Here is a 14,572-nt window from a genome sequence, read left to right as displayed (position 1 = left end):
ATCGTATTACTCAACATAGGTGGATTCTTTGTGTCCATTAATAATAGACCATATTTTGGATTTAAGAGCACCTCTAATTTAACTTACCATTTACGCTGTAAACACAGGATACATCAGCATGGAAGAAGGCCACGAAAACCCACTTAGGAGCCATCCCCTCCTATGGATTTAGCAGTTCTAACCCACAATATTTGCTGGTTTCTCATGTGTGTCTAACTGCATTCTTTAAACTGTTGTTTCAATGTTCCTGTTGCTTCTTGGAGTATTTTATAACCCACATTAACTTTATTTAAGGACATTTTTCTTTAAATCCTTGTCGTGCACAGTTGTTCCTTTGCAGAAATTCATGACCCTTGTTCAGATAACATTAGATCAAATATATGTGTAACATCTATCATCTCTGTTCCCTTCAAAATGCTGTGTTTCTCTACAAAGTCCCTTCTGGAGATCTTTTTTTCTGGTCAAATATACTTCTGGTTATTCTCTTGGGTATCATACTGGTTTCCTTCTGCTGTATTTTCTGTGATAACCATTGTACAGTGAGGGGACCGGAATGTTACCTAGAAAAGTGTTTTAAATGGACCCTGACTACTCCCTTGGAGCCTTATCTAAAGCCAGTGGAAGTAAAGGGAACGATTCCCATTGATTTCAGTAGATACCAGATCAGGCCCCTACAAAACAACAAAAAACCTTCCTTTGAATCAAACTGAACGATTCCTTTTGCATCCTAAATTTGGCTTAATCTTTTTTTTTGTTCCATTGATGTTAAGGGCTGTGTCCGAGGTTCAGAGGCTTTTTGCTTCTTATTCCCTAGTATAGTACTCTTTGGGCAGGCCTTCACTACCCGCCGATTCGGCGGGTAGTGATCCATCTATTGGGGATCGATTTATTGCGTCTCGTCTAGACGTGGATAAATTGATCCCCGAACATGCTCTCCATCGACTCTGGAAATCCACTTTGTGAGAGGCGGAAGCGGAGTCAACGGGGGAGCGGCAGCGGTCGACTCGCCGCCGTCCTCACGGCCAGGTAAGTCGGCCTATCTTAGCTTGACCCCGCCCGCCCCGCTCACCCATGTAGATCAGGGCTTAGATTCTTTTCTCATTCAGTAGTTTGTGAATATCTTCCTTGTTCATCCACATTGATGCTTGTTTCTTACCTTTATGGTATTTAATGTGGGCAGAAGGACAGCTCTGTGGGTAAAGGCGGAGGAGTGGGAATCAAGATACCTAAATCCTACACCCAGTTCTGCAAGAGACTTCTTGTGTGACTTCGGGCCAGTCACTTTGCTTTTCCCAGGTTTAGTTCCCCCTTCTGCAAAGATGATAACAATACTTCCCTACCTCACAAGTGCATGAAGGATTAATTCATTAATTGCAAAGCATTTTGAGCAAGTGCTGTAGCGATGTGCAAAGTATTGTTGATAATAAAATTCACCACATGAGGCTAGACTGTGCCTTTGGAAATAGCCTTGAGCAAGAAATGCACCCACCCCAGGAATAGCCTGGTATGCATTGTAACTCGGGCACAGCTGTTGAGTCACAATTCCCTCCTTGCTTCCAGGAGTCAGTAACTTGCTGATGACCTATACCCGTATCTGATTATTGCCTCTACCCTGTGCTGATTCAGCTATTGTGACCAACAAGGAGCAGTGTGGAGACAAGACTCCACCTTTTCCCCCCACCCTCTCCAATCACTAGGGTTACCATACGTCCGGATTTTCCCGGACATGTCCGACTTTTTGGTCCTCAAATCCCTGTCCGGGAAGAATTTCCAAAAAGCCGAACATGTCCAGGAAAATAAGGAGGCATGGTAAGGGGACCCTGAGTGCAAGTGGCTGCAGCAAAACTTACAACTCCCGCGATCTGCTGGGGCACAGAGGCGGCGGGTAGCATCCGAGCACGTAGCCGCCTCCTCCCCGGGCTCCAACTTTGCCGGCTCCCGCCGCTCTCCACCGCACGCCGGGGCCGAAGCAATTTCCCCAGTGCAGCAGCAGCCGGAGCCTGGGGGGCGGGAGGGAGGAGGGGGAATGCGTGATTTTCAGGGGAGCGGGCGGAGTTGGGCGGGGTCTTTGGGGAAGGGGTTGGAATGGGGGCGGGGAAGGGGCGGAGTTGGGGTGGGGCCAGGGGTGGGGAAGGGCGGAGTTGGGTGGGGCCAGGGTGGGGAAGGGGCAGAGTTGGGGTGGGGCCGGGGCCCTTGTGGCATGTCCTCTTTTTTCAGTGTTGAAATATGGTAACCCCAATTGCCAATCACGGCCTCCGGAGAGGAAGCAAGAGGGGGAGTGAGGCTTTTACTCCTATGTGTCTGGACCCGAGGTCTAGGTACCCATTGTAAGGGTATGAGAGGGTTTTCGCTCCCCTGTATGGTTGTGTAGGCACAGTCAAACTCTAGCCCATGGCTTGGCATGATTTTTGAGGCCTGCTTGGAAGAGTACAAAGGCTGTTTAGGATTTAGGCCGCAAGCGTTGATGGTTAACACTGATGGATGATGGGCAGAGCTGGCTGGGGGAGGCTTTATGGTCTGCTGGTTCTTGTGATCGGGCCTCTACTTTCCTGAGCATTTACGAAATCCATCCAAACAGTGTAAATAAAAAAACGAGACCACCAGATGGCGATGTACAAAGTGATTGGGAAGCATGAGGAGTAACTATGCCAAGTATATGTCGATCCAATTTAAAAAAATGATACCACAGATGACAGATCAATTAAAAAAACGTTCACTATCATAAATGGGAAAATCCTTGAATTTACATTTCTGGCAGTCTGTAATTAAGTGATAATGAAAACCAAAAAGGCATTGAAGGCAACGGATATGGATTAAAAATGTTTTAGTTTTCAATAGACTGTGATTTTTTCCCCCTCCTCAAAACTACATTATTCTTCCATCTCTCATTAAGCATTTTCTTAAACTACAAAGCTGTTCCAGTACTGGAACTTGAAAATGATTGAAACTGTGTTTTCTTATTTTCTCTGTTTTATATTTAAACTCTGAGATGTGTAGACCATTATGCACAGATGCCATAAAAGATTTTTCTGGCTGGTTCCTTTGTGAGGCAGTGTTATCTGAGGGACTAATAATTATCTGGATGCAGATTTTCTCTCTCTGCTACTTACTCAGACTGGAAGCATCCTGCTGCAGATTTTTGCCAACACTGGGAAATGGACAACGGCATTGCAAAGTGTCTCTCTTGACTTTAAGGCTATGTCTATGTGGATGATCGTTTCACACTTTAAACACAAAACACATTTGCGGAGGGGGATCCCCTAGAGCCTTGCAACCCTAAGGTAGCATTTCCCAAACTCTTGAAAGCTGAACATTCTCCCCACCCCCAAGGAAGATTAAACCAATATTGCCTCTGCCGCGTACACATCTTAATCTATACATCTCCTGCGCTTCTCCGGTACACCATCTTCCTCATTTGATCCGTCCTCCCTTTTCTTTCTTATATAATGTGCATGTATATTAAATAGAGAAAAGCCCCCTACCAAAACAGGACAGCCACTGCACATCCTTCTTCCTCTGAGAGAACAAATCTGTGATGTGTAGTCACATTGCTTAATTTGCTACTGGAAGGCGCTCAGATACTATGTTGATGAGCACAGTTTAAGACTATATAGAATATACAAGACTTTAATAGAGTGGGGAAGTTCACACTTCAGAGAGATTGTTTTAGGCTTCCTGCAAGCTCAGGCACAGTATCTGTACTCACATTGTGAAGATTTTTTTCACAGCCATGAATGATAGAGAGGCATTTTTTTTTAATGAAAGCTAAGACTGTGAAGAACTACTGAAAATATTCTGCCCTTCCTCTCCCACTGTTCTGTCACAGCCCACCCCACATGTTGAAATACTGAGAGGAAAGGGCACAGGGCTGGAAGCCCAGACTTGGGGCCCATGTTAGGCCTAGGCAACCACCTATAGCATATTAAAGGGGTCCCGCCAGCCCACTTCTCTTCTGTGTCTCCAGCTGGGAGTTGGGCCAGTGAGGGTACAATCCCTTTAATGGTGTATCAATGACAGTGACCAGCTGATAGCAGCTGCTACAGCGTGTCCCCACACTAGAAGATGTGTGTGGAGCGGGAGGGGGATGTCTGCTCAATAGCATAGTGCGGGAGCCAGTGCTACCCCAGAGCTGCTGCCTTCTTTCCAATGGCTCTTGGGGAGGGGGCGGGGCCAGGACAGCAAAAACTCTAGCGTCAGCCTTGCTCGGCCCAGAACTCCGTCCCTGCCTGTGCCTGGCCTGAGCAATACTTTACATTTGCATGGCACCTCACAAACCTCTCAAAGTAGGCACATCCTAGAGCTGGCCTGAGAGAGGATTTCTAGGCTTTGTGTTCCACAGCGATGGACGCCCCAGACTCCACAGGCTTCCCCTGACGCTGGAGCACAGGTGTATATTTCCCAACTATATCATAAAGTAGGAACAATAACACACGGAGCCAATGACACCTTAAATGCTGTCTAGTTTTAGATTTTTGCCTCTGATAAACATCATGTTGGCGTAGCCTCTGCATCCTTTTAGTGGCATTTAGCAGACCTCTGTTGCGCTTTGCCAATAATTCATTTATTTATGGCATTTAACGAACCTCTGCTGTGTTTTGCCAAGCATTTCTGCCCCCCCCCCCCCAATACTATTCTCTGGAGTTCCTTTTTCACCTGGTTCCCATCTCCCCCTAATATTTCTCTGGGAAGTCCATAGGCTCCGCCCTTAGATTTAACCGATTTCTCCAGCATGGTACTAACTTCTTTAGATTTAAGCCTTAAACCCTTCCAATGCTATTTCCCACAATGCTAGTCTGCAACCCTCACACTAAGGGGTCTATACACTACCTAATCCAGACGAGTGGATCCAAGTCATGGCACCAAGATGTTGGGGTAGCTTCTGGGACCTTATTCACTCAGTAGCCTCCAAGACCTTATCCACTCGATTCCCAAGTACTCAGCTTAACTCCGAACCCGCCCCTGAGGTTTTGTTATTGGCATGCAATTAAACGACACTTGAGTTGATCAGGCTTTAAGCATAGGGAGTGTGTACAGGGCATACCGCACATCCAAGTTATACAGAAACCCCCTTGCTTTATATCCACTGACCCATCACATTACATTTACTACACATTGCATCCCATGTTTGGGGACTGGCTTGGTTACTTTGCAGGAACCAGTCCCTGCAGAGCACGCTCTGTTCATGTTCGACTTTACTCATTACCTCATCTTTACCCTCCCAACCTCTCTTGTCCATTGTTCTCTTGTTCTTAGTAAATGGTTTCCTGGGTGTTCCCACTCTTATCTTAGCTAGTTCAGACTTTGTCTTTTAGCTTACTGACCCGTTTGCTTCTCTTAGCACAAACGGTCCATTTTTAGCCTGCTGATCCAGTTACCTCCCTAATCCTGTCTTCCAAGAAATGAAGCTGCCTCCATGTTGAATTACTCAAGCCAGGCCTCTGCCCCCTGTTTCACAGATGGCAGGGGCAGAACGAAGGCCAGGAAAGATCAATGGTCTGATTTTTCAGAAGTGCTGCACCTGGAGTCTATGGGCGCTGGAGTACTTGAACATCTCTAAAAATTGGGTCCTTAGTGACTTCCTCAAGAGATACTGTGATCTGCTGGTTCCGATACTGAGCCTAGACACACTCTCCAGGCACAGACCTTCCCTATAGCACTCCCCACCCCCTGTTTTGGAACCTGGTGTCCTGCCACCTCGCCCCACCTTGTTCAGTTCACACCCCATTTCTAAAGCACGTAGACACACATCTATGTCATCCCCTTCCCTAAAGCGAGGGAATAACTTGGAGTCTCTGGTACCCACCAGCACTGGCACCTGGGGTCTGACTCCATCTACCAGATTAGGATTTTCCTGACATAGCCTCTCTGTCTCACGGTGATGTTGATGATCCTTGTCTTCTCTTCTCTTTGTCTGCAATCTCTCACTGCCGTTCTTCAAGTAGCTGGGTTTCCAGATGAAGTCTGTCCCTCTCCAGCTGTATCTTCTCTTGGACTACCTGTAGATCTGTCCGTGTTGCAGTGCTGCATTTGGTCTGGATGGAGCCTCTATGTTACCTCTGTCAGCCTCTTCCCTGCTTCTCTCCGGGGAGTTGACGCCAAGATTTCCCCCACCTGCTGGACCCTCTGCTAATGGGCTGGATGTTCTCTGCGAACCTGGACCACTTCTTGTTGTCAGAATCCAGCAAGCCAACCAGCTGTGCCTTTGGCCTGGTCTACACTGGGGGGGGGTGGGGGAATTGATCTAAGAGACGCAACTTCAGCTACGAGAATAGCGTAGCTGAAGTCGACGCATCTTAGATCGACTTACCTCCCATCCTCACGGCGCGGGATCGACGGCCGCGGCTTCCCCGTCGACTCTGCTTCCGCCTCTCGCCCTGGTGGAGTTCTGGAGTCGACGGGGAGCACGTTCGGGAATCGATCCGCGTCCAATCCGGCGGGTAGTGTGGACGTACCCTAAGTCCACTCCTCTGTGTTGAGCTGCTCTTCTCTGAATAGCTCAACTGGCTTCTCTGTAGCTGTTCATAACTTGTTCTCCCCTGTCTCTCTTTTGGTTATTCCTTTCCCAACAAGATGGGACGTTCCTCTGTGCTTTTCCTTTCTGTGGTACTTGATTTCAGTGCTGTTGGCATGTATGGCAATTCACACTGTGTTCTATCTCAGTACTGCCACCATATATGTCCCAATTTGTATGTGAAATGAATCGGTGAAAATTTTCAGTGGGGTCTTACCACTATCCAGTGCCAAACTGTTGCCAAAATATGGACATGACAACTCTTCTATGTACACCTTGCTTTGTTGATTCAGCAGTGCGCTACTCTGTCACTTCCCATTCGTTGTGCTGCCCAAGTGTGTGTTTTTAGGGGTCACAAACAAAACCTACCTACTGACCACGTTCTTTGGAACCCTTTAGCTTGTTAATAAGGAATAGCCTGCAAACAAAAGGTGTAGTTCTCTGGCGTTAACAATTAACTGCTGCCTAATTTTATACTGACTATTGAGTCAAGCCTGGGATTCTCTTGTGGGCTATTATTTCAGAGTGTTTATGTCCTGTTGCCTGTTTGCAAAGGTGCTCAGCTTGCAGGAGGCTGTTTGCTTTTCTAAGGCAGCAAGTGCTGCATTAATAGGATTATGTTCGTTTAACAGTAGATCAAAATGATTTCTCTTTAGCAGGCTGATGGTCAGCCTTATTCATCATTATAAGACGCAGTTACTAAACAGGAGGCATACGGTAACGTGAAATGTGGCCTCCAGGGGAATGCTCTCCTCATATTGTTTGCGGGTTCCGATAGCCATGCTAAAAGAGACATGAATATATTTATTGCCGTGAGCGTTCTCCTGAAGGTGTTTAAAGCAGGATTTCGAACGTATTATTTGATCAACAGCTCAGCCAGAAGGAACCGATGACAGTGCTGTTCCCTTTCAGGCAGATAATGAGGTGATGGAGGGTGTGTGTGTGTGTGTGTGTGTGTGAATACATACTGTGCTGTAGGTATGTGTGTAGTGCCTGCTGAGTATCAAAATGTGGAGAGTATTAATCAGGACCACTTCCCTCAATTCTTTTCCTGTAGCGTATATACACGGGGTTGTTGTCCGAGAACCTGGAAAAGGGGTTAAAATGTAATTAGAATACATAGTGGTGGCTACTGAAGCTTAACAGAGATTTATATAAGCTGTTAAGAAGTACAAGGCTGCTGTGTGAGCTGCTGGTTGGGCTGAGCTACTGCAGCCGTTGGCTGGACTTCAAGCAACACCCAGAGCATGCCTCTGTGTCTGCCCAGGAAGCACAGTGAAAGAGGAGTTTTGTTTTAAGATTTGACCCTGGCTTCTCGCAACACCCCTACCCTTTGCACGCCGTATAAAATGAAGCTGCTCTAACGGCAGGCGTTTAACTGTGTACACAGAGTGAGGCAGGAAGAGAGGATTTTGAAAGAGTAGATCATGGCTTCGGTGTTCATGTGCGGAGTAGAAGACTTGCTTTTCGGTGGGAGCCGGTTTGTTTGGAACTTGACAGTATCGACTTTGAGAAGGTGGTACACACAGAGAGTGAGAGCTTGCCATCAAGTGATGAGAACGTGGTGTGGTCTCAGAGAAGTTTATCAGGTAAACCTATGGCAATTTTTGTTTGCTTTTAAAAATGCCAGAGTATTGTCTAGCAGAAATGTACTAATTCCTAGTAGTGGTATGTGTGTGTATTAGATCGTGATTAAAGAGTCATTTAATAAGACAGCACGTTTGTAGTAATTAACAGCTTCATACTAAAGTTATGCTTCCAGCCTCCCTTGTGTTAAGATAACAAGTCAGTTTTGAAATCTACAAGTCTGAGGAGTCGTTAAATATTTCTGTTCAAATGATTTAATCAGCTCTGTGTGTCTGTGTTGTAAAATCACTGCATGAGAGGTTGGTGCTGTGTAAAATGCATCTTGCAGGCTGATTTGTTGAAAATTATTTTTTGAGACTGACTGTCCTTTCTATCATAGCCTTTCAAGAGACTGGTTAGTTGCTCTCACAGTCACTTGTACTTTGAATCTGATAGGTTTAAGTCAATACATAGCCTGCATTTGCATCAGACTGTCTGAGATAAAAATGCTGTGGCAGGAGAAAGTGTCTGTAGCTTATTTTTTCTAGTTTATTTGCATTTCCCGAATAGCTATTAAGGAAAGTTCCATCATAATATATCATAATATATATACCATAATACTTTGCATCACGAAATGGTTGTTATCCAAGGAAAAGCTGACCAAAATTAGTCCTGAGATAACTGTACTCTGAAGTATGCTTTAGCAGATACTCTCTTTACTACTTCATTTGCACCTGCCTTGCAGACAAAAAATACAGAAACATATTTGCAAGTATTGTGTTCTCCAATCACAGTTGGAGCCAGTTCTTGCTGGCAGTTGGTTTTCTTTATTTGTTTTTCCTGACTGTAAGACAGTGATTTTGTCTGATCACACCATAGGCGTAAACATTTATTACAATGAGGCTGATTTCCCCCCCTATACATTGTATTCTAGCAAATGACGCAGTGTGTAGGAATCCTCTTCTCCAAAACCATCGCTATGTAACTTCCATCTGAAAGCCACATCAAATGGAAATCTGCCCCTACATATGAAATCTTATTTAAATCTCTGTTATGCCCACAAATGGGAGTGGTGCTCTAAAATGAAGGCAAGGGCTTCTGAATGTTAGAACATCAACTGGCCAAGTTGCATAGAACCTTTTTTTATGATGTTTGTCCAGCAAAATGGCACTTGTATGGCCATATGGATGTACCTCACATCCTTGAATTCCATTCCAACGAAGGCTGGCAATTGAACTGCCTGGACTCCTAAGGGTATATTAAAAGGTATATGGTACAAAATGTAAAGACCGTTCTTAGTTTTTACTCCATCTTTCTGAAGACAAAATCCTAGTTCTTAAGAAAGGCAACATTGTTCTAGGTGGGAATTTTGCCAGAGTAAAGACTGAGGTTGGGTCTACACTTAAGTTATGTCAGCACTGCTATCTCAGTCAGCAGTGTGAGGAAAAACCACACCGCTGACCGACATAGCTATGCCAGCAAAACCCGCAGTGTTGACCCAGCTACATCGACAGAAGTGTGCTTCTGGCAACATAGCTAACATCATCCAGGGAGGTGAGGTTCCTACACCAATAGAAATACTCCTTCTGTGGCGGCATAACTATGCCAATATAGGCTCTGTAATGTAGCCATACCCTGACTCTGAGCAAGGACTTAATCCGTGTATTTTACTAAAGGGGCTTTAAAAGTTTTTTTTTTTTTTTTTTTTTTTTTTAACTTTTAGAAGCAAGGATCATGCAAATTTTTGTTTGTCCAAAGCTACTGAGTGTAACGGTTGGTGCTGAGGGTTTAATCTGCTTATATCTTTAATTTTTTTTAGTCTTGTGCTCTGAGCCTACCACCACATGATTCTCCTTCTACAAAGAAGGCATGTGGCATCCTTTTAAAGAAACCTTCACCCACACATCCTTCACACTTACGGGCATTTTACAAAGTGAAAATGTGCACTCTGCATCTCCTTGTGTCCTACTCCTCTAGTGCCAAACTGTGCACTTGCCCCACCCTGGAGTGCTAGTGGAAGATGTATTCCCAGCAGTGGTAGAGAGAGCAGAATGCCTCAAAAGGGCACTTGAGTAGCATGATCAGCAGCTGGACTTATGCGTGCTTTGGAAAAATGTAACATTTGCTCACTGTGCCAGTGCTCAGCAGTTGTGGGAGGGGCCTGGCCACACCTCCAGTGTGGATAGCCTCACTCCGTTTGGTGAAAGGACAGCCACTAGATGCATTGGCGGGCCAAACAGCTTAGCTCAGGGGTGGCCAACCTGTGGCTCCGGAGCCATATGCGGCTCCTTGTATAGGCACCGACTCCGGGGCTGGAGCTACAGGTGCCAACTTTCTAATGTGCCGGGGGGGGAGTGCTCACTGCTCAACCCCTGGCTCTGCCCCCACTCCACCCCTTCCTGCCCCCTCCCCTGAGCCTGCACTGCCCTCGCTCCTTCCCCCCTCCTCCCCCGAGCCTCCTGCACACCACCAAACGGCTGATCAGGAGGTGCGTGGAGGGAGTAGGAGGTGCTGATCGATGGGGCTGCCGGTGGGTGGGAGGCGCTGGGAGTGGGGAAGCTGGTAGGGGGCTGCTGACGTATTACTGTGGCTCTTTGGCAATGTACATTGGTAAATTCTGGCTCCTTCTCAGGCTCAGGTTGGCCTCCCCTGGCCTAGCGCTTCTGGGAATGCTTGCTCCGTATGCTAGGCCTTGGGGTGTACCCAGCCACCCTCTAGCTGCGCAAATCAGGTTTCAACCCCCAGATTTTTAAATTGGGTTGTGTAATAATCCTTCAGGCTTTATTTATTAATATGGGAAATGGTTGAATGACTACACTGAACATTCCTTCCTTGGGGGTTGTATAAATGATGCACCACAATCTATTGCTTTAGGTCCTGGTTCTTCTCCCATTGAAGTGAATGGCAATCCTCCCATTGACTCCAGTGGGAGCAGGAGTGAGCCCATAATTGTTGCAATGAAATGCCATGAGTATATGTTTGAACATCCGAGGGTCTAGTTAAAAACATAGTTTGATGGAGGGGGGTTGAGTTGTTTGGTTTTTGTTTGTTTTGAACTGTGGAAGCATGGAATGATTAATTTGGGTAGCTAGGCTCCCAAGGACTTTGCCAACTTGACACTGCATGTTTAGTTGCAGGACCCAATTCACCACTGTATTACTCCGAGTTTACCCGAATGTAACTCCACTGACTGGGGTGGAGTAACGCTCGCAAGAAGCTTGAGAATCTCAGACCTCAATGTAGCATTGAACCTTAGCCTATATATGAGCAGGTTTCTCAAAGAGCAAAGGATGGTCCAGTGGTTAGGGCACTAGTCTAGGACTTGGGAAACCTGGGTTCATGTCCCTGTCCTGCTACATAGCCTCTCTATGCCTTACTTAAATGGGGAGCACTGGGGCTCTGGAAGGATAAATACATTAAAGTTTGTGAAGTGCTCTGATACCCCATAAGTACCTCTGACAGATTAATGACATAAAGGTACATTTCTTCCTCATCCTTTTAGTAGTGAGTTGAACTGAACAGACACTTCATGCGATGAAAAAGGATTTAACTGCATGAAAATAATCACAGCCTTCTGGATTTAATTTGTGGCATATTCCAGAGGTGAAATAAGACCATATATAAAAGATTTGGCAATAGTCACTTCTTAGTATGTAAAAACACTGAAGGCGTAATTTGCTCATTGGTTTCAAATATTTCATCCTATATCTCGATTTCCAGGGCATGCATGGTTTAACTAGCTAACAGCTGTGAATAATTAAGAAACCTAGCTACGGTGGTGTTCTTAGAGTAAATATGGTTTAAGACGAGGTGGATGGTATTAAAACGGCTGTTTAACTATGAAGAGTTTAGAGGTGATTAGATTTATGTGCCTCAACCACTAACCTAGGGCCAGTAACTTCTGTTTTTCAAGAGGGTAAAACGCCATTCACTTTTTCATCACTATAAATCATTGTGGTAAAGGGAGGGCCAGTAGGATTTTGTTTCGTGGGCTGGTAAATTTTCATGACTGTCTTGAAAGGCTGAGTTTAAAGGGTGAATGAGTTTTTCATCAGTATTCAGCCATGAGCCCAACAACCATGTTTAACCTAAAAAGAGAGCTGACTTCAGACGGGGAAATAAATACCCTAGAACTTCCGCACCTATACCTTTCAACTTGATTCAGGTGAAGGGATTGTCATGTGGACAGAGTACCTGGAGGCCTCTGTTCTTGGTAGTGGCACCACAGAGACCTGCCTTGGAGACCTGACTGACCGTTCAGTGGCACCCACACGCTGAGATACTTGCACACAGGGACTTGCTCATTTTGGACCCTGACGCAGAATTGGCAGCCTGTCTTTCACACAAAGAATCCCCAGGGGAGGGACTTGAAACTGTCTCCTCCTCAGGAGGCCTGTAATCACCTGAGCTGTCAGAGTTGTCAACCAAGCTGGGATGCTTATTTGCTCAGTCCTATTTATTTGGAGGAATTCCTGTGATGTAGGCAGGGGACAAGGTGTCCTATTTCCCTCTTAAATACTCTCTGAACCCTGGATAAAAGAACAAAATGTGCAGTACATGAATTTCTCCTGTCACAGAGAACTGAATCTGTATGCCAAGGAATCTTGTCTCTTCCATACAGCATAGAGCATCCAGGAGTCTGTCCTAGAAACAACATCAAAAGGTGCAAAGTGCTGAGGAAGAGATGACATGGACATTCTTTGCAACTTTGGCAAGTTAATAAGAGCGAATACCATTAGGGCTTGGACAAAATCCCAAATAAAAAATGCAGCTTAGATGTCTCCAAGCATGGTACCCATTTGGTTGGGGGAGGGAGGAAAGAGGGTGTGACATCTTTGCAGTAATATCTGTAACTCTCTGGGCTGGTTGCAGGGCCACTGGGAAATAATACTGGAGACCCTCTGAGGTGCGCAAGCTCACTTAAGCATCTATGAGTGTCGGGGACATTTCTTCCAATGTAAAAATAACGTGACTTCATTCACCTCAAATAAACAGATATCTCTCTTCTGAAGTTAAAGGACATCTGTGTTTTATCTAATTTCAGTGCAGGTAAAGAGAAAAGAGAACTGGGCTAGAACATATTATGTAGGATCCTCCCTCTCTTTCTCTTTGAGACTAATGAGCAATGTTGGATACATGAACCTGCTATACCGGCGCTTTTCCCACATAGTGGTTATTTGTCATACCACTGGCCTGATTATCAATGAATCCCCAAACTACCTTGCATGTTACTTTGCATGCATGTATCCCAGAGCATTCTCTTCCATTGTTAGTACCTGCACGTCAGGCGATAGAATTTTCATGCTCTGAGACTATTGGGGCAAATTGAGGACATGTGGACAAGTGGGTTTTGCAAGTTAAAACACAACTGACTCCAGGCTCAGCTGTTAATGTTGGCATGTGTGGGTGTGTGTACCACGTGTACATAACAGGAGAAGCCATTCTAATGCCCAAGGAAAATCATGCCATAAAAATCTGAGGCACCATTATCAACATATGTCTGACATAAAAACCGAGTAGGGAAGAGGCACCTCTTAAACTAGGTGTATAACTGAACAACCTATGTCGGTCAGAGTCTGATCTGCAGGTACGTATGCTGAACTTGTGTAATGTATAGACAAAGCTCATTTTAACCTCAGCAAGGTTGTTTCCTCCAGGTCAGGTAGAGAAATCGCTGATGAAGCAACAGTGCAGAAGCTTGGCACTCCATATGTCTGTTCCACACCTAATTTGGGGTGGAGGAATAAGAGAGGAAATGGACAATTTCTGCTTCCCTCTGGTGCAAATGCAGTTAGTTTGGACAGCTATAACTACTCATTTCCTGTACTACCCCACCCTACCATTTATTTTTCTTACAGATATTGACCAAAAATGTGAGACTTTCTAGTTTTTCCTTTTCAAGGTCATAGAAGAAAAGGCAATCCGTTCCCTAGGCCTGAGCCTGAGGCGTGTGGAATACTCCAGGGCGTGGGAGTTGAAGCGTGTTCAACACCTCACAGGATACAGCCCAATGGCCAGTGCTTTTGCTCATATGAGTCTTGACCGAGGCTTTCAAAAGTGACGACTGAGTTGAGTGTCTCCATGTTTGGAAGCTCAACATGAGATACCTTTAAAGGGGCCTGGTTTTTAGAAAGTGCTGAGCACCTGTCCCTTTAAGTGTCTCAAGATGAGCTCCCAGGATTGTGAGTCCCTTTTGAAAACCTTTGCTGTGGTTATAGGTCAGTTTTGCAAATGGATTTGAATCAATGCAATTATGCCTTTCAGAAATACTTCCTGTATTTTTGTCTTGGACTTTACTGATTATTTAAAAGGTCCCTTTTCCCCCCAAACGCCCCACGCAACCAGGGAACATTCCGACACAGTGCAATGGTTTTCTTTATGATCAGCAACTGAAAGCAAGTTTTAAACTATTTTAACACCTTCTGAAGTCTTGAGAACAGAGCTTTGCTCAGGGCACACCCCAACTTGCCAGTTCAGAGTTAGGTTTAATTTTAC

The 14,572-nt window shown here is 45.4% G+C and overlaps 1 protein-coding gene across 6 annotated transcripts in view; it reads left to right on the top strand.

Moving 5' to 3' along the window:
- The window catches only part of FRMD4B (FERM domain containing 4B), a 198,044-nt gene that overhangs the window by 69,900 nt on the left and 113,572 nt on the right, over window positions 1–14,572 (top strand). For 2 of the 6 annotated variants that reach the window (XM_034775351.1, XM_034775348.1), the window contains exon 1: window positions 7,833–8,100. The exons of 1 other annotated variant lie outside the window; for it this stretch is intronic. In XM_034775351.1, the coding sequence (XP_034631242.1) occupies window positions 7,939–8,100 (162 nt within the window). In that variant the 5' untranslated portion in view covers window positions 7,833–7,938. Of the gene's footprint in view, window positions 1–7,831; window positions 8,101–14,572 lie in introns of those variants that run through there. 3 more of the 6 variants (XM_034775350.1, XM_034775354.1, XM_034775349.1) reach the window with 3 other exon arrangements.

The sequence above is a fragment of the Trachemys scripta genome, chromosome 7, assembly GCF_013100865.1.
Source record: "Trachemys scripta elegans isolate TJP31775 chromosome 7, CAS_Tse_1.0, whole genome shotgun sequence".
NCBI lineage: Eukaryota > Metazoa > Chordata > Testudines > Emydidae > Trachemys > Trachemys scripta.
Note: the sequence above shows the minus strand (reverse complement) of the source record. Positions and strands in the feature narration are given on the sequence as shown.